Below are 20,614 nucleotides of genomic sequence, written 5' to 3'. Positions count from 1 at the left end.
CCTCAGCACCACATCTATACATCTTTTAAATACCTCCAGGGATGGTAGCTCAACTGCTTCCCTGGCAGCCTGTTCCAATACTTGACAACCCTTTTGGTGAAGGAATTTCTCCTTAAACCTCCCCTGGTGCAACTTGAGGCTGTTTTCTCTCATCCTATCACTTGTTACTTGGGAGAAGAGCCTGACCTTCAGCTGGCTACAACCTGCTTTCAGGTAGTTGTAGGGAGTGATAAGGTCTCCCCTCAGCCTCCTTTCCTCCAGACTAAACAACTCCAGTTTCTTCAGCTGCTCCTCATAGGGCTTGTGCTCTAGACCTTTAATCAGCTTTGTTGCTGTTCTGTGGACACACTCCTGCACCTCAGTGTTCCTCCTGTAGTGAGGGTCCCAAAACTTAGCACGGTACTGTTGAGGTGGGGCCTCACCAGTGCTGTGTACAGGGGGACGATCACTGCCCGAGTCCTGCCATTTCTTGTGTGTAAGAAGGTGTATCCATACCTGGTGCCTTAGGCTGCTATAGGGCACAGTGAACATCAGACAGAGTTCAGAGCAATCATTTGGCTTTCCATGAATACATCTGGCGCAAACAACATTGAATGACATGACTATAAAGCCTGATATTTTGTGAAGTTGATATGTCACTAGCATATTCAATAGCCTTTCAGTTTGGATGGTCTGGACTAATTTTTCAGCCCCTACTCTTCTACTGGTCTAGAATATGCATTTGCATGATTATGTACATTTCAGGGTTTTGTTGATTTTTTTTTTTAATTGGTAAACTCTGGGTTTACTCTGTAAGATTAACTTTAGACTCATTAGTGTCACTAGAAATGTTAAAACAGTGAGAGCACCACAAAAAAACAACAGAGAACCAACCCAAATGTGTATTCATCTTGTTAAACATATTTTACTGTTAATTTTCTGTACTTCTGTAGTAAATTTCACAGTGCACTGCATGTTTAGGGTAATTGCTATAGCCCATATACATGTAATCAAGTAGAGATATTTTTTATTTAGATTTATTTTGACCTGTGGGCGGTAATGGACAAAGAATGGTTTGGAACACAAATAATACAGGCTCTGAAAATAAGGGAGAAAAAATAACCTTTTTCCTTTTGTACCTGTAGTGAAAGTATATCCTAGATTCCAGGTCAAATGTAAGAATTTTCATTTTTATGTGGTGTCTTGAAACATAGCAGTTGGTTTAAGTTCACTTTCTCCTTTTTTTTTTCTTTTTTTGACACAAATGTAGGTTTTGAAACTGCAAATGGCACATCTTTCATATTAACTTCTGTTTTTCTGCTGCCTTTTCTTATTTTTAACTTCATTAGTGTTTAAAAGTAAGCTTGCCAAATCTCTATCTTCCTGTCCTGCTTGTCAAAGTAAGCAGAAATGGGAAGAGGAAGGTCATGATTCAAAAATAGTATAACTGCTATTAAAATAGTAGGTATAAATTCATTAAAGGTTACTGCTTGTTTCTTCCCCAACCCTACACAGTTCGATTAAATATCATATTGCCTGCAAGGCTGTCATCTGATTGAATTTATCCAGGAGTGAAACACTTCCTTTTCTAAAAATGAATCTAGATTTCAGTGTTAGTCATATAAACCATATTTAATAATTGTTAAAACAATCAAGTATAAAAAATGTATCCATTTATACTTAAAAAGAAAAGATGGAGGTTGTTCTAAAAATCAGGACTTCCTCCCAGTTTTATTCACAGTTGTCCTAATCAAGACTGAGTTGAGTGCGTTGGCTGGATTTCTTTGGCGAAGAGCTGGTGCTGATCTCCAGTCTGCTTTTAAATACTCTGAAATTATGAGACATTTGCCACTTCTCTTTCCCAGCTCCATGGATTAAATCTGGTATAACATCATCAGACTTTACAATAAATATACAAGAAAAACATAAAAAAAAGTAAATTTAAAAAATAAAATTAATGCCTTTTAAAAGATGATTTTGTTGAAAAAAAAAAGGTATAAATTTAAATAGATAACAGTGAAAGCTGTTCTTCTTTCATGAGAACATGTTCTGTTTGTATCAGTATAGAAAATTTCTGCACATGTTTATTCAAGTATTAATGCCTTTTCTGAAAAGTTGACTCTTTCAAGGTCTGGGATGGGAGGAGGAGTTATTTGGTTTTAACTTGTGTCACTTAGAAATGGGTTTATATCTAACTGGAAATGCCATTCTTATATGAGAATAAGAATGGGAATATGGGGTTTTGTGTGGTCTGGCTAGTACACATTCTCGCTGTAGAAAAAGTGTAATAGAAAATCTGGACATACTGTGAGTGGTTTTCACACTTCATAAGTTTATCCATCTGTGGCAGACGATCTATTCAGTGTTTGTTGTCAGGTTCAGTCACATTCCTTTAAAAAGGGAGAGGATTGGGTTGGCTGAAAGCTTCTGGGGAGAGAGAGAGATTGCTCCTGCCCTGGGAGCAACTGAGCCTGTTTTAGGGGGATTTCTTGTGCTTCAGAAAAAGAGGGGTGGAGGGAGAGGGGAAACAAAAAAGTTTCAGGCAGAAGGAAATTTCAGGGAGACACAGGGAAACTGCAGGAGAGAGAGGAATGGACTTGCAACCTGAGCTGATGGAGAAAGCGACTTGTCCACCTGAGGCAGAGGGGAGTATGCAGAATTTGCTGCAGACCAGAAAGCTGGTGAGTTGTTGAAATGGAGTGAAGGATGGAAACTGGGTATCAGCAACCCAGGAGAGTTTGACAAACCTCCTTTTGTTTCTGTTCTACCTTTTATTTCTGTTCTATTCTGATAGCGCATAATACTGGCATTTTGACAACTGTGTAACCATCATGAAGGGCTATTGTCCTTACAGGACTTGGAAAGCCTTACAGAGCTATAGATGGAACCAAAGCAGAGTAAGAAGTATGTTTATCTACAATAGAATGTGTTGCATTGGTAAATTTTAAGGCAGTTACGGAAAGAGGGGGAAAGAAATTTGATGCAGGCTGTTCTGCAGGTGCACAGAAGTATGGGTTAATTCGGGGATGAACAGAAAAGCTGAAGAGAGGGCTTAGTTGTGCTGCTTATAGAAAGGCCGGAATTAGGTGGTTGGGCACTTGGTGAGTTTGTCTAATCTGTGCATTACAACAGGAGTTACATGGCCAATTTTCCCCCGCATGGACCGTATTTTAGAGAAAGTGATTAATCAGGGTTCTGTGCACTCTACCACCTTTAATCTTAGACCAGGGAAGTAAAGTATCATGAGAGCAGAATAAAATAAATACTGCCTGAACGATCACACTGAGCCAAGCTCAGAGCCTTTGATTGCCAAGGAGAGGTGTCATTTTTGAAGAATTGCAGAGGTGGCGAGACTTCTGCATGGGGAAAAGGATTAAAACTCTGCTACAAAACAGATCCCACATGAGAAGCCAAAACCAAGAATTCAGTCTGCTGCAGTTGCTGGGAGTGAGACTGACCTCCCCTTGAGACATTTACAGGTGACATCTGTGTTATGTGTGGCTGGTTCCACAGTCAGTAAGAGGAACAGGTGTGATTCTGGAGTGAGCTGAAGAAAAATTGCACTTTCTTTCAGTTCAGTAGTCTGGAGGACTAGCTCAGATTAGCTCTGTACATGATGTCTGTGCTTGGGCAGATGAATCCTCACTCTTGCGAATAAACAAGGGCTGTGGCACAGCTTGTGGAGTCTTGTCAGCTACCATTCTTTGGAGGAAGTCAGTAGTGAAGGAGAAGCAGAAAAAGCCAAGATTTTCTCACACCTTTTTTGTTTGTTTGTTTTTTTCCCTGTAAAACAAGATTAATATTTTCTTTCTTTCAGAGATAGAGGGGGTTTTGGTGTTGGTTGTTTTTTTTTTTATTGTAGCTGAAAGTTTACAAAGTAGTCTGATATCAGTTGAAAACAGATGGTGTTAATTCAGCATATGCATATCCTACTGATAAGTATAAACTGTTCTGAATTTTTCTCACCAGTATTTGCTGGCCAGGATTCTCAGGTTCCAAAGGAAAAGAATTTAGAGTATGTTCTTGTTGACTGGGAAAAGGCTCTTTATAGTCCAGTAAAATTTTCCATAGATGAGATCTGAATTTCAAATAAAATCTGTTATTCTGACTGAGGGGAATGGCATATAATGATTTGTGTGTTACATGATGAGAAACACTGTATTATTAATTGCTGTGAGTGAAGGAACCCATGCTAAGGATGCTGCATTATGTGCAGAAAGATTTCTTCCAAGGACTTCATCACTCCAATATGAAGCTGACTGAGGTCTTTTTCTATTGCCACATATATCTTCATAATCAATGAATCCTGAAGCTAAAAATTATTACTTTTGTACAATAGCCTTTAATGTAGCTGTTTTGAATTGCCAATGGCAGAGTCACATTGCCTCCATGTCAGAACATATTACTGAGGTACAGTTCAGTGTCATTAGTTAAGTCAAAAACCAGGCTGTGCTGGAGACAGAGCACATCATGTGCAAACAATATTTGTATCTTCACCTAGCACGGGCATCAAATGGCCCATCCCCTTCATAGAACATTTGATAACTTTGCAAAGGTTAGGCCGAGAAGTTCTGAATATCTACAGTGCTGTATTTATGTAAAATACCTCTTATACTGTCAGTGAAACAATAGGGGGGGAAAAGAAATGATGGTTGATTAAGAAGCATTAATTATGATATAGTGTACTATACTATGTTATAGTATGGTACATAGTCACCATGAATCTACAGGTTTTGTCTTAATCTTATTAAACACCTACCCCATAGCAATTCTAGCTTTGCCATTAGTGTTTCTCCAGATATTGGATGTTTCTCTTGTCCGACTTACCGTTGTGCAGTACATAGAGTTCCGTATACCTTATCCTCTGTTTTGTTACTTATTTCATAATTTTTTGGGTTGCCAAAAGCAGAATATGCTACAGAAACCTCTTTCGAAACTGTCATGAGTCACGACGAAGATAGCATTTAGATAAATCCATTCATTTGGATCCTTTTTTTTAAAAAAAAAAAAAAAAAAAAAAAAATTGAAGTATCTTCTTAAAATTCATGAGTAATTTACAAATGGGATTATAATTCACAGACAGGAGAATTTATTATTAATTTTTTATCAGATTCAGGGTTTATTCCTGAGGGGCTATAGCATTATAGCATTCACAGTACTAACTTCAGTTGATACTAAAACCACACTATTGTAGCAGTGATTGAATAGTATTATCTTTCTGTGAAGTCCTGTGGTAATTTTTAGTCTACTGATACATCAATGAAATACTTAAGAATATTTACATATTTTAGTTCAAAGCATATAATGACAAAGATTTAGTAAGTATGAGTAGGTATTGCCTACATAGCCAGTTGGCGGCCGATCACAAGTGGTGTCCCACAGGGCTTGGTACTGCACCCGGTTCTCTTTGACATCTTTATAAGTGATCTGGATGAGGGGATTGAGTGCACCCTCTGTAAATTTGCAGACAACACCAAGTTGGGTGGGAGTGTCGACCTGCTGGAGGGTAGAAAGGCCTTGCAGAGGGATCTGGACAGGCTGGATCGATGGGCTGAGACCAACAGGATGAGTTTCAATAAGGCCAAGTGCTGGGTCCTGCACTTGGGTCACAACAACCGCAGGCAGCTCTATGGGCTTGGGGAAGAATGGCTGGAGAGCTGCCTGGCAGAAAAGGACCTGGGGGTGTTGGTCGACAGCAGGCTGGACATGAGCCAGCAGTGTGCCCAAGTGGCCAAGAAGGCCGACAGCATCCTGGCCTGGATCAGGAACAGCGTGGTGAGTAGGACCCGAGAGGTGATTGTCCCCCTGTACTTGGCACTGATGAGGCCCCACCTCGAGTACTGTGTCCAGTTTTGGTTCCCTTACCACAAAAAAGACATTGAGGTGCTGAAGCGGGTCCAGAGAAGGGCAACGAAGCTGGTGAGGGGTCTGGAGAGTAAGTCTTATGAGGAGAGGCTGAGGGAGTTGGGGTTGTTCAGTCTGGAGAAGAGGAGGCTGAGGGGAGACCTTATCACTCTCTACAACTACCTGAGAGGGTGTAGAGAGGCAGGGGTAGGTCTCTCCTCCCAGGTCACAGGCAATAGGACAAGAGGTAATGGCCTCAAGTTGCGCCAGGGAAGGTTCAGGTTGGATATTAGGAAAAAATTTTACACTGAAAGGGTTATCAGGCATTGGAATGGGCTGCCCAGGGAAGTGGTTGAGGCACCATCCCTGGAGATATTCAAAAGATGAATTGACATGGTGCTCGGGAATATGGGTTATTGTTGGTATGTGTGTTTTGTTTTTGGTTTTTTTCTATGTGATAGATAGATGATCTTAAAGGTTCCTTTCAACCTAGGCGATTCTGTGATTCTGTAGTGCAACCTCCCTTGCAATGAGCGAGGACATCTTCAGCTAGATCGGGTAGCTCAGAGCCAGGTCCGACCTGACCTTGAATGTTTCCAGGGATAACTACCACCTCTTGGGGCAATCTGTGCCAGTGTTTCACTACCCTCATTGTAAAAATATTCTTCCTTATATCTAGCCTGAATCTACCCTCTTTTAGTTTAAAACCATTACACCTTGTCCTATTGCTGTAAGCCCTGCTGAAAATTCTGTCCCAATCTTTTGTATAAGCGCCCTTTAAGTACTGAAAGGCTGCAATAAGGTCTCCCTGGAGCCTTCTTTTCTCGAGGCTGAACAACCCCAACTCTCTCAGCCTGTCTTCATAGCGGAGGTGCTCCAGCCCTCTGGTCATCTTTGTGGCCCTCCGCTGGACTCAATCCAACTGGTCCATGTCCTTCTTATGCTGAGGACTCCAGAGCTGGACACAGTACTCCAGGTGGGGTCTCACCAGAGCTGAGTAGAGGGGCAGAATCACCTCCCTCAAGCTGCTGGCCATATTTTTTTTGATGCAGCCCAGCATACGGTATAGCAAAGTATGAAATCTGTATTTGTCTTTGAGAGAAGAACTTCTGACCATGTTCTTCTGTTTTGAGGATGGTTTTTTCCCCTTTTTCTCTCCCTTCCCATTTCCCCTTCCTTTTCCGTGTTTTCTCCTTTTTTTTTTTTTTCAGAGATTGAATAGTGGGAAAAATATTGAACCCATTTGGTACAGAGTTTTCAATGCAGAAGCAGGGCTCAACTTTGTCAATTTGACTCTTTCTGTTAACTTGACAGATGCCCATTGTCTGACTAAATCTGCTAGAGATATTTTCCCCATTGTAAAGTAACTGAGATACATGTAATTCTATATACATTTAATATAATTGGACAGTGAATCTCTTATGTAAGCTTGTATCCCAGAACACTTGGTGAAGATAGGTAATATGTTACAAAGATAAGTAGCAAATAACAGAGGCAAAAAGAAACAAAGAATTTAAAAGGAAATAATTGTTTTCAGGTGAATTTTGAAGATAATGTTACTGTATGATGTAGCCAGAAATGTTTCCTTTTGTATGAGGCTTAAGCTATGGAAGAAACTAATTCACAGTGTTGAATGGTGCTAAAGGGAATGGGTAAAGACACTGCTATGTCTTCGGTGAGCTGAAAAAGCAAACAGTATAGATATTGTTTGTAGATATAAGCTGAGGAAATGAAAACATAAGCTTGTGAATAATATATATGTTGTCTAAAATCAGTTAGATGCACACATATGGAGTATTGTTCCAGTTACAATATTTAAAATCAAAGTTTCAAAAGACTGAATTTCATTCCTCTCACAAACTGATTTTCACCTGATCTATTTCTGCTATTTTAAACTGCTTTTCCTCATTTTTACCAATATAAATTGAGGGAGTTGCCCCATTGTCCTTATAAGCAGAAGTTGTCAGTCCTGTTCCAAATGAATCACAAATATCTCTTCTATGCAAACGACTGAGAACAACTATTATGCCTACTTACATAAAGTAGATGAAATGTAGGTTTAGATCCCTTTGAAAATCACTGTGTAAGGGCCACATCTGTCTGTCGTTTGCATATCAAATTTCCATTGAATTTCTCCTTTCTCCCCCCGAGATCAAAAGAAGCATATGGCCTTTTATGTGTTTAACTGAGGAAAGAAGTTGATACCTCATGTCACGTCAGCTGTTAAATGCACTGTGCTGTTCTCCTTGCATTTGAAGTGAAAATGGCAATTTCAAAAAATTTCACAGAGAAAATGAAAGAAGAAAGAGGATGGAAGGTACAGAAGTGCCGTCTGAGGAATGAGTGACTCTGACTGGCACGAATGAAAGCAAAAAAACTCTGAAAAATGCTTATTGTTTTAGAATAGACTAAATATTTTATATTGGCTTTAACAGAAGAGAAATTTATCTTTACAGAGGCTGCAAAGGAGTGGGGGGAAAAAAATAAAAACCCTGAGAAAATCAGACTTACTGGCATCTCAGTGCTGCTGTGTAGTGATATAGAAACTAGTTTTCTGCCTGACTGCTCAGTCCCCAGAGCAAAATACTTATAGAAATGAAAAAGGCAAGAGTTGCATTAAAGGAAAGCTCCAGAATATTTCTCATGAAGCAGGAAATTTCCCTCCCATACACAAGGCCAAATTCAGCTCATGAAATCCATCTTCCACTCCCCTTGCTAGCAATGACACGCAAGGCAAGGCAGTACAGGTTGGCTGATAGGTTTTTACTGATTGTTAGAATTTGTCCAGAGTATGTATTACTCCATTCTCAGCACTGCTGATGAGACTATCTTTTATAAATACATGTTTTAATATATTTTCATTACCATGCAGAATTCATCTGCTTCACTTTTCCTGTTGGCCTCAGAGGTGAGTTCCCACACTCTGATTCTTCATCCCATAAAACGTGACCCCCTGTCAGTTTTAGTCAGTGGAGGGAAGTTTCTCAATGTTGTTGCCCTAATGTTTGTTACCAAGGGGTAACGAAGCTCATCCCCTCTTGTCAGTGGTTACCACATAATAGATATTAAGTCCAGAAGGGTCCACAAAAACTTACATGAGAAACTATTTCTTTACACAGGACAAGCTACAAAACATTGTCATAGAGTCATAGAGTTGTCCAGGCCAGAAGGGACCTCCAAAGGTCATCTAGTCCGACCTCCCCGCAGTCAGCAGGGACACCCCCAACTAGACCAGGTTGCCCAGGGCCTCGTCGAGCCTCTCCTTGAATATCTGCAGGGAAGGGGCCTCAACCACCTCCCTGGGCAGCCTGTTCCAGTGCTCCACCACCCTCACAGTGAAGAACCCTCTCCTAATCTCCAGTCTAAATCTGTTCCCCTCCAGCTTAAAGCCATTGCCCCTCGTCCTGTCACTGCAGGCCTTTGTAAACAGGTTCTCCCCAGCCTTCTAATATCTCTGTCTGCATTCTGCAAGAAGATGTGGCTAAGGATTCCATACTTAACAATACTTACCGGGGAGACCTGATAGCAGCCTTCCAGTACCTGAGGGGGGCCTACAGAATAGGCTTTGCCTTCCACATCATCTCTGCCTTCAGTAACCTGCATTGGTCCCCATGTACAGTGACCTCTTCTCAGCATGAGTAATTTCTGTCCCTCCACTGCTAGACTCTTTTCTAGTTACAAATGATTTGTTCCCAGTAATTCATTTAACACATCAGCGTGCATCTCTCAAACTGATGCTAGCTGTGAGTTTTTTGAGCAAGCTTATTGTCTGCATAGTCCTTGTTTGAAGACAAAAAATATGATTTGCATTGTTTTTCTGATAATCAGGGTACAGCCAACTTTCTGCTGACATTTCAAATCTGTCACAAGTCGACATCAGACACTTCAGGAAACCATACCCTGCAAAGAGTAAGGTTTTCTTCCTCTAGAGTGTAGAACAGGCCTTCTACCATGCTCTTGAGTCTTCAGAAGACTGTGGCAAGCGAGTGGCTTCAGTTATGACACGCTTTATCTTTGCTTTCTCATAACATCACAGACTGTAGGTAGTCTAACATCACTGTGTCTACTGCGTAGAAAATCTAGTAGTGGCAAACTCTAATAAGGATGATGTCATTACAACTGTAATTTGTTTATGCGTATGCATGTAAGTATACATACTCTATACATTATTTGCAGGATTTGTTCCTGCTTGTGCCAAAAAAAATTTATATAAATACAAGTCTATTTTGTCACATCTAAAGAGGACAGAAGAAGAAGTTTAAGTCTGTTTGTGTTGTGGGCACAGAAAATGTTAAAAAAACAATAAATCATGAGGGGTTACATATTTGCCACTAAAATCTAAAGTATGCAAGAAGTGTGTAAGAGTTGTCTGGCCAAGTGCTCAGTTCCTTGAGAAATGAAGCTAAGCACGGCTAGATGAACAGCAAGAGAGGAGGATGCGAGAACAGCACTATATCATATTCAGATAAATTCAGTTGAGGAGGAGAAAGATTGAGTAAGTAGAAACAAACGCACTGTTTAGAAGTAGAAATTCACTATGTATCTCTGGAGCCATTCAGTCCCCCAAAGTAAACTGTCTCTTTAAGACAGATAAAAGGCAGTGGAACATAATATTTCCTAGTGCTTGATTGATTCTTGCAGTGAGTCCGAATCTTGCTGGCCTTGTCAGCAATGCCATCAAATTGGAGGAGACAAAAATAGGTAGAAAAAAGTCTTTTCACAAAGATTCACAAGGAATAGGATGGTCATCTCAAAGGCATTATTCCAAAGTCACCACACCATTTAACAGGGTTCGCAAAGCTTTGTCCAGACGACCTGTAAAAATTAAAACTCAGGAGATAAAGCACGTCAAGGGTAATGTGTATTGGCAAGGCAGAAAAGGAAGATTTTGCTAAATCTGTTTGCACGCAACCTTCAGCTCAGTGTTTTGAGTTCCACACTGTGATGTTATCTTGTCATTGAACTGCAAGATTGAGGAGTGCATTCTTCTCCTATCTTTATTATCAAAACATCGTTAAGCTTAAAAATTGGTTGGGGAGGGGGAGGATTGTTTCTTCCTCAATTCTGTAATCTGTAGTATTGGGGAGAACACAGCTGTGGCTTTATCTCTAGCATAAGCTTTGGACTTATTTTAGCAAGGTCAGGTTTGCCCCACAAACAGATCTGGTAACCATTATGTCCTTCCTGAAAGGATGTCTCAGAGTACTGTGAAATCCTCTCCATATACAAGGGTCAGCAAAAAGGTTACAACGTTTATAAAGTTGATGTGACGAAACAAGAAGTAGAATAATTTACTTCTAGTTCTTGAGATTTACATTGAGCATTTATAGGGATCATTTGCTAAACACAGAATGATTTTTAAAATCAGTGAGACTGATAGTCGATAGCTAGAAGTAAATGGGTTAGAATGAAGAAGATGGAAAGACTGATAAAATATGGTAGAAAACGTCATGGCTTAGCTAGTCAGAGAGCTTTCTATGGTCACCTGTCTGACATCTAACCTAACCTTTAAACACTAACTGTAAGGCCTAAGAATGCCTGCCTGTATTTGATAGGGTTTTTTAATTTGGCTCCAGAGTAGTCTCATGAAGTTTCTACCCCATCTTTCCATTGGATACTTTAAACCTAATATGACCATAACATTATGAATGTGTTACAGGGACCAAAAAGACTAAGAGCACAATTATTCCTTTCCACTCCCAATTCTTTGTGATAAAGAGATTAGAACTTGATGAAGATCAGCCCTAGCTTGTCTTTTTCTCTTGCTGATTTACAAATTCAAAGGAAATGCAAAAATTAAATTGAATGACTACTCTAAAGTTATTTGCCAAAATACTGCAGTTGAACTTCCCTTAAACCTATTATGGCAGTTCCCAGGTAGCCTGCTAACATAACTGATGATGATAATATCCAGGAAGAAGACAAAAATTTTATGACAGTACTAAAATATCATATTTATTTTTTTATCACAATATAAATATCAACTAAAAATAATCAAGACTTGCCTTTTGTGAGACTAGAAGCTGAGAGCTAGACATTATCAATACTTCTTGATAGTGTCTCCTTCGTGTAGTGTCTCCTAATCTGAGCTTTCTCATATGTAGATGAAGATGTAAAAACATGGCAGGTTTTTTCAATAAAATGCCTTAAAAACTGGCACTGGGATTTATTCATCAGCAACTTAACTGTCATCTGAAAATAATAATTCCATAAAGTATTATAGACCTTTTAATGAGTGTGTTATTAATAGCTCTTCCCCAATACCAGTGACCATCTGTGACTGCTTCACCATCTGTGATTGCTATTTCAGTTTGGGAGGGGGAAATAAGAGTGATATTGGACTGAATTTACAATATAAATTAATAGCCAACTAGACCTACTGTGGATGATTAATTTGTCTTTGATTATAAGTACACACTGAGCAAGAGAAAATTAGTTTCTTTGATTTGTTGGCACAACATGGGTTTGGGAAATGGCCACGGGAAGCTGAAAACAAAATTAAATTGCATTTATTGAAATCTGAAACATGCAAAAGTTGATGGAATTTAGATGAAGAGGATGAAAAGAGCTTAAATGGCACTTGAAAAGGTAGTGAATGTTTCCTTAAAGATCCATGACAAATGATGTGTTGATTATTGTGATTTGCTAAGGTTAGGTAACAGGGGAGCAGCCAAAGAGGGTTGTCAACACTTTCTAAAAACTTTTACAATTTGTTGATGACATATTAGAATAAACAGAGAAAACAGTGATTTTTAAAATCCTAATTAAAATTAATCTTGTTGACTTCTTATCTGAGTGAAGTAGCATTTATTTCAGAAGAAATTTAACTTTTAATTAATAACAGCTAATGCTTGCTAAAGTGTTGTGCCTGCCTGCAGAGGCAGAAGAGTCAAATTGGTTAACATTCTTTTTATTTCCATTATTAAACTGTGATAAATTGTTTCCATATTTTGCTATTAACATGGCTGCATTCTGTAATGGCTGAGGTGATTATTTTTCGTGTTTGTATACAACAATCCCTTTTCCTTTACTAAGGCAAAATTTATAAGAAGCTATTTGGGAGATAGGATACAATTTCAAAATCATTCAAGCCCTGCTTCTTAATGTATCTACATTTTGTGGGACCCTAAATTTACTTCAAAACTATAAAGATCCTTTCAAAAACCATAGTAATATAGGGTGCAATTTAGATTGCATCTAAGTAGTTGCATTGCCTGCTTTCCTAGTTGATGAGGAGAGATAGGCACCTCCAAAAATGATTCATCAACATAAGGTAGATACTTCTCCTAGATCTTCCCCATTAACTGTGGGGAAGTCTGGATGTCTGGAATGAACTAGATTCCTGTATTTTTATACTGCTTAACTTTTTTGAGGTTTTAAACTGTAGCTTTGGAAGTGGAATTTCATGTAAGGAATTCTTCAGCGAACTGAAGAAAGGTCACACCACTTTTGTAAAGCACAAGAATCTTCCCTGAAAATATATATCTGTAGCATCAGAGGTGACACAAAAAATTACTAGGTGGACTAAGAACTACCCGTTTTACCAGTTGTGTTGGCGCTAGAAATTCCTGCTTTGGTGTCTGGATTTCAGTAAAAGTTATAGCTGCTCAGTATGTGCTCAGTGGCTGGCTCAGAGACTTGTATTTGATTGTACAGATTATACATGTATTTATATATGAATACATATATATATACATTTATAATTATACATTTTTTTCTATTAAATAAAAGGAAGGTGCATAGGTCTAGATATATTCCCATCACACACACACACATGCATTGTGTATGTTTATGTATAAGTATATGGAGATAAAAATGCCAGCTTTTAAATTACGGTCAATTCAGTTTCAAGAACATAAAGTTGATTTTTCAGTCTTAGGCTAATCAAAGTCCTAGTGAAAGTCACCCTTATTTTGCATTAGATTGTTATTTTCCTGACTTTTAGCAGACTGCCAGCATTTTTTCTTGTCGTTTTCTGCTGCTTTGTCATGGATACCACAGGTTTTCTCTTCATTAGAGTATGTGTTTAAGATATAAAGCCATATAATAAAAAATAATTTTAAAAGCTGGGATTAATTTGTGATCAAGCCTCCAGAATACTGATTAGTCTTGTTTCTTCTGTTACAGACAAAAGGTTCTTCAAGCATAACTCCATCAGGCACTCAAAAGAAGGTGAAGAGGACTCTGCCCAACCCACCCCCAGAGGAAGCAACATCAGGAACTCAGTCACCATATACTTCTGTGGGATCAGTTTCACGTAGAAGGATTTGTAGGACCAACACGATGGCCAGAGCCAAAATTCTTCAGGATATAGACAGGGAATTGGATCTGGTCGAACGTGAATCAGCCAAGCTTAGGAAGAAGCAAGCAGAGCTAGATGAGGAGGAAAAAGAAATAGATGCCAAGCTAAGATACTTGGAAATGGGCATTAATAGGAGGAAAGAAGCCTTACTAAAAGAAAGAGAAAAGAGAGAGCGTGCCTATCTCCAAGGAGTAGCAGAAGAACGTGATTATATGTCAGACAGTGAAGTTAATAATACCAGGTCAACCAGAATAGACACTCAGCATGGCTTGGAAAGACCACGTACTGCACCCCAGACAGAATTTAACCAGTTTATGCCACCACAAACCCAGCCAGAAACACAGTTTGCCCCTGCTACAAGCCCATATGCTCAATATCAGTATTCATCTCCTGCCCTACCTACTCAAGCACCAACTCAGTTCACACAGCAGTCACATTACCAACAACAGCAGCCTTTGTATCACCAGCAGGTCTCACCCTATCAGACCCAGACAGGTTTCCAGACAGGAGCGACTATGTCCTATACTCCACAGGCTCAACCTCCACCCTCTCAACAGCCATCGTACCAACTCCCATCGCAGATGATGGTGATACAGCCAAAGCCAAGACAAACTACATTATATTTGGAGCCTAAGATAACAACAAACTATGATGTAATTCGCAATCAGCCTCTCATGATAGCACCAGTTTCAACTGACAATAATTATGCAGTTTCCCAGCTGGGCAGTAAATACTCTACCTTGGACTTAAGGATAGGACTAGATGAGCGAAACAGCATAGCAAGCAGTCCTATATCAAGCATATCTGCAGATTCATTCTATGCAGATATAGACCACCACCATACACCCCGAAATTATGTACTGATTGATGATATAGGAGAACTTACTAAAGGAACAGGAGCACTTGGTTCCAGTTTTAGCCTCCATGAGAAAGATCTGACCAAAACAGATCGACTGCTTCGCACAGCTGAGGCCAGGAGAGCACAAGAAGTGACAGACTTCCTAGCACCGCTGCAGACTTCTTCTCGGTTACATTCCTATGTTAAAGCTGATGAAGACCCAATGGAGGACCCTTATGAGCTCAAACTTCTTAAACACCAAATAAAACAAGAGTTCCGTAGAGGTGCAGAAAGTCTTGATCATCTGGCTGGCCTGTCACAGTATTACCATGCAGAGGGCAGCTACAGGCATTTTCCGAAGTCTGAGAAATACAGCATAGGTAGGCTGACTCTTGAGAAACAGGCTGCTAAGCAGCTCCCAGCAGCCCTCCTTTACCAGAAGCAGTCAAAACACAAGAAAGGTTTGATAGACCCCAAACTAACAAAGTTTTCACCGATCCAAGAAAGCAGAGACCTTGAGCCTGATTATTCAAGCTATATGACTTCTAGCACTTCAACACTTGGGGGAATTACTACTAGGGCAAGGCTTCTTCAGGATGATATCACTTTTGGCCTTAGAAAAAACATCACTGACCAACAGAAATATATGGGGCCACCGCTGACTTCATCCATTGGAGCAGGCCTTGGGACTGCACTAGGTCCAACAATGAGATCTGCATTACAAGATGAAGCAGACAAGTCTTATAGCAGTGGCACTAGATCTAGGCCCTCATCAAGACCCTCCTCCGTTTACGGGCTTGATTTGTCATTGAAAAGGGATTCTTCCAGTTCCTCTTTAAGACTGAAAGCTCAAGAAGCTGAACCCCTAGATGTTACCTTTAGTCATGCAGCACCTTCTGGAAGAACTAAACCTACCAGTCTACCTATTAGCCAAAGCAGGGGAAGGATCCCAATAGTAGCGCAGAACTCAGAGGAAGAGAGCCCACTAAGTCCCGTTGGCCAGCCAATGGGAATGGCAAGAGCGGCAGCTGGACCCTTGCCACCAATATCTGCAGATACCAGGGACCAGTTTGGATCAAGCCATTCATTACCTGAGGTCCAGCAACATATGAGGGAGGAGTCACGGACTCGAGGCTATGATCGAGATATAGCCTTCATCATGGATGACTTCCAGCATGCCATGTCAGACAGTGAAGGTAAATTAGGCCTCAGACTGGTATCTTACTATCACAACGCAAATCCTCATTTCTATGCATGTGTCTAATTTTTGCTATTCTGCAAAGACTTTTTCTTTTTTTCTGTTCCTTGGTGCATCTTCTGTGTATCTATATTTTTTGGGTTTGATTTGTTTTATTTGATATTTTTTATTTTACCCTTATAGTGTTTTCTGGATGGTGTTAAGCTACACTAGCATGCTCACTGTATTGTTGTTGATTTGCTTTCCTTTTGGTTTGCTCGTGCATTTTCCTTTTCACTTGTTGATGTCTACTTTTCTAATGATATTGTGTAGAATATTCCATGTGCAATACATATCCTGCCATCAGTCTTTATGTGGAGCCTTCTGCAGTGACTGTGAATCATTGAACTTATTTGCAATAGTTTTTGTTGGGATTTGGCAATAATCTCCCAAATCCTCTAAAAAACTCTAGTAATTTTATTTGCATGAAATTCCATGATAGAGTTCAAGAACTGATAATTCCATCTCCTGATGCACCACTTTTGACCTGCATTTATAGAGAAATAGTATGTTCATTAAGTACATATTGTGTGTTAGAACCATATAGAACTTAACATGATAGCAAAATAACATTCTACATATGGTTTGTTGAAAACATCCTGTCATGTGGACTTGTGTGCATTCAGAATTGTGATGATGTAAGATAATTTGTCATTTGGATGGTGCAAGACAATCTCAGCCCTTAATAAACTTGCATAAAGTATTTTACTTCTATTGATGGATTATGCAGCGTAGCTGGTTTTATATCTACCCCGTACAGTCTGTCTGCCAAATAAGCACAAGAGTTTATCTCACTTAGGTTCATGAAAGGAACCTTTCCGATGTATTATAAATGGTGCAGTTAAAAATGTTTCTTCTGAGTAAGTAAAGCAGAATGTTAAAGCTGATGTTAAGTACTAAATAATTGCAAATTATGTATTAGTTTTGTTTGAATCAGTTCAGACTTAATAAATTCTAAATTGTTTAAAAAGCATAAAGACAGTTTGAAAGAAAATGAAATTAATATGTTCGAAATTGTATGCGCTCCCTTAACTTTTTCTTATGTGTATTTACAGCACAATAAAAGAGACTTTGCATGCGCTATATTGTCTGTAAATGGCAATGATTGTCTCAAAAGACACATTTGCATGATTATGAAGTAGTATGGTTTATTTTTCAAGTTTATATTAACCTCAGTGTTTATTATTGCATTATTGCTTTTCTACATAAGCTAAATCTTCCATAAGTGTTAGAAAATTGAGTCTATTAGATATTTACAAACTCTTCATGAAGTCTGTGTTTCAGATGAGGTTCAGGATCATCAGCTTTTTTCATTTTTATCACAAGTTTAAGTGTTTTCACTGTTCTTAAATTCTTAGCACACAGAGTATTATAAGTGAAGCTGAAGGCAGTTGAAAGAACTCCCCAAGTTGCAACACGTATCACTCTTAACTAAATAGGTGTTATCTTGTCTCAGCTCAACTTGTGACTTTTAAGGCTCATTCTAGGGTCACATTGTGACATATATAGGACTTTCCTCCCAAAAATTAAGGAGAACCAAACTGTACCAAACAAAATAATCCTATTTTGATCTATTCTACCTCATATAAACAGGTCATAGGGAATTATATTTCTGCACTACAGTGCCTTACATTTCTGTTGTCTATTTGTACAAGGCATACATACTACATGTTAGGCTGAACATGTTTTAGTTTTAAATTAATCTCTGATTAGTTACACTCTTTCAGAAGTATTCTAACCCAATTCACATGTTTCTTATTAGACTGACACGTCCCTGAATACCAGTGTTTCCCCTTTCAGCATTATTTTTCTAAGTTCTGTCAAGCTTTTTTTTCTTCACAAGTAGCTCATTTGTAAAGTCTTGGGAAATCAAAATGGTTTATGACGTTTTCAAATATGCTGTTTTCATAGCAAGTAACTTGAACTGAAAATAATTCATATAATTTGGATGTAAGATAAAAAAATGTTCCAAAGAAGCAATTACAGTTCTTCAGAAATTTACGGCCTTGTTTTCTCCAGACTGCATCTTTCTCAGTAGTGCCCTGACAGTTATTCTGGTGTGTTGCATCCAGCCTTTTAACAGTTTGCTTTGCTTTTCTCTTTTCTTTTTTTTTTTTTTTTTTAAACAACTACTGCATGGCATTGATAAGATTTCGTTACAAGAAATAAGTCTTAAGCATTCTCTTGGGAAAACTCTTCTTGTGCTAAAGCTTGAATTTCATCTTTAGTGACTTTTAAAAATTAATGCAAGTCACAGTATTAAATTTAAATGTTTTTTCTTCAGTTGAAATTGAGAGATGTACTTGACTTACTGTTCATTTTTGAAGAGTCAAATTTCTTAACAAATACCAGAAGAGAATACAAATTGGACTTTGAGGCCAAACCTTCTGTTTTTCACCAAATAGACCTAAATACTGTAACAAATCTTAAAACCATAAGTAGTACCTACACTAGGATCCCAAACATCAAGCAGGTTAAAAAAAATGTTTTTAGTGTCAAAAGAGCACAACATCCAGAGGTCCCCACTGAAAATAAATAGCAGTCCGAGCTTTGAAACATCTGGTATTTCCTCAGATTCCAAATGCCATGAAGGGTCCTATCTAGAAAATAGCTTTTTATTAACCCCAAAGCTGCCACAGTTTCCATGAACTTTTAAATATGTTGAATATATTAATTTTCAAGGATGCTGAAGCTAGTGCTCAGTGTTACAAATGTAAATAGTCCCTGCTGGTCAGGTGAGAAGATATAAAACGTACCTTTTATCTACTAGATTTTTTTTCCTTTTGTATGCTAATTTGTTAATTCTCCCATAGAGTTTAGAAGTTTAAAATGGAGGTATGACGACATCAAGACATTAACACAGCTGAGCCCTAGTAATTTTTCATCTGTGGGATTTAGAATGATCACTGTTAGTTCTCTGATCAACTTTCTTAGACTCCACAGCCTGAAGTTCAATTTCACCTTGTTAACCTGTGTGTGATTACCAGCATAGGACCTTATTCGCTCCAGCAGGAGTTCTTTGCAGGTGAAACCATCTGGCTGCATATTGTTAGTCTTAGAAAAAAGGATGTATCCTCTAAGACTGTCAGCGACTCATCATCTTGGCTGTTCTCAGGTTTCCAGTTGAAACAAATCCCAACTAATCAAGCCAGAACCAATTAATTGTGTGTGTATGTCCATGAGTGTGGAGTGTGTGTGTCTATATATACATAAATACATACCTTTTAAAAGATCATATAAAATGCACACATTCATCACAGTCTGATATAAAAGCTGCATTATGGCATTCTATATAATATGCTAGCTTTTCTGAACAAGAAATCCAGAAAAAGTTATTTCAGCTGAGACAGGAGGAGAAAAAAAATATTTGTTCTTCTGCTCAGCTAATGACAGAGATAGCAATAGTCAGCATTAGTATCTGGGATCAGAAAAATGCATTAGGTTCTTCATGTAAGCTTCAGTGAGAATTTCAGTCAGGATGAGTTATGAACCAGGCACTAGTCAATTGACATAAATGTGTAAAGCGTAAAGGATTTGTATATTAGATCATAGTGGTTTATTGAGAGGAATTGATCAATAGCTAATCACTAACCAGACAAGCATCAGCCTTTAATAATGTTTCTACTTAATTCATATATGCTGATCTAAATAATATTTTCAGACCATTTCATATTAGATCAAATTTGTGCGCAGTTAGGGACTGTATAATATCTGAACCAAGATTAAGAATTATCCAAAGGCCTAATGTAATATAGGATGTTGGTTTTTCCACGTACAAAATACTATTTTTCAAAAATCATACATATATTTTATTCCTCTTAGAGAAATTTAATAAAATAAATATTAAAAAATATTTTTTTCTCCTATTAAACTTTTTTCCAATTCTTTGTTAAACCAACTAGATTATGTTTACTTTAACAACTAAATAGAGAAGATTATGCATGCTAGTACCATTTTTCATTTTAAATTCTCTTCTGTGTCACAGAACAATTGCATTCCCTCTTGTTACTATAGCAACAACTGACCTTATTTAAGGTTTGCAATTTCTGGTGGTTTTGCTGAAACAAATATTGTCTTTCTTTGAATTCCAAATTTATCTTGCTTATTAAAGCATAACATTCAAACTCTCATTACATTCTGATTAGCTGCATGTTGTTTTGCTTTACACTGATGGGCAATATAGATGAAAATCTGTATGTTGTATAGTGGAAATATTATTAAACACATAAGAGCTGATTCTGATCCCAATGGAGTGAAACCTATGTCAGTTGACCCAATAGTCTGTAGGCATAAAAATGTGTATTTGCAAAACTGATTTCAACTGTTACTTGATCCCGGAAGGGTATCTAACACAATAGATTTATACGGGTTTAAAATTGTGGCAAATATAAGAACATCAGTCTCATAGAATTAC

At 38.4% G+C, this 20,614-nt stretch overlaps 1 protein-coding gene across 1 annotated transcript in view; it reads left to right on the top strand.

Annotated features, from left to right (window-relative positions):
- The window catches only part of PCLO (piccolo presynaptic cytomatrix protein), a 385,413-nt gene that overhangs the window by 211,689 nt on the left and 153,110 nt on the right, over positions 1-20,614 (top strand). The window contains exon 7 of the mRNA XM_014963376.1: positions 13,951-16,159. Coding sequence (XP_014818862.1) covers positions 13,951-16,159 — 2,209 coding nt within the window. The remainder of the gene's footprint in view (positions 1-13,950; positions 16,160-20,614) is intronic.

The sequence above is a fragment of the Calidris pugnax genome, unplaced genomic scaffold (assembly GCF_001431845.1).
Source record: "Calidris pugnax isolate Ruff unplaced genomic scaffold, ASM143184v1 scaffold44, whole genome shotgun sequence".
In the NCBI taxonomy this organism is placed as follows: domain Eukaryota; kingdom Metazoa; phylum Chordata; class Aves; order Charadriiformes; family Scolopacidae; genus Calidris; species Calidris pugnax.
The sequence above is the reverse complement of the archived record's forward strand: the minus strand, read 5'-3'. Positions and strand labels throughout refer to the sequence as shown.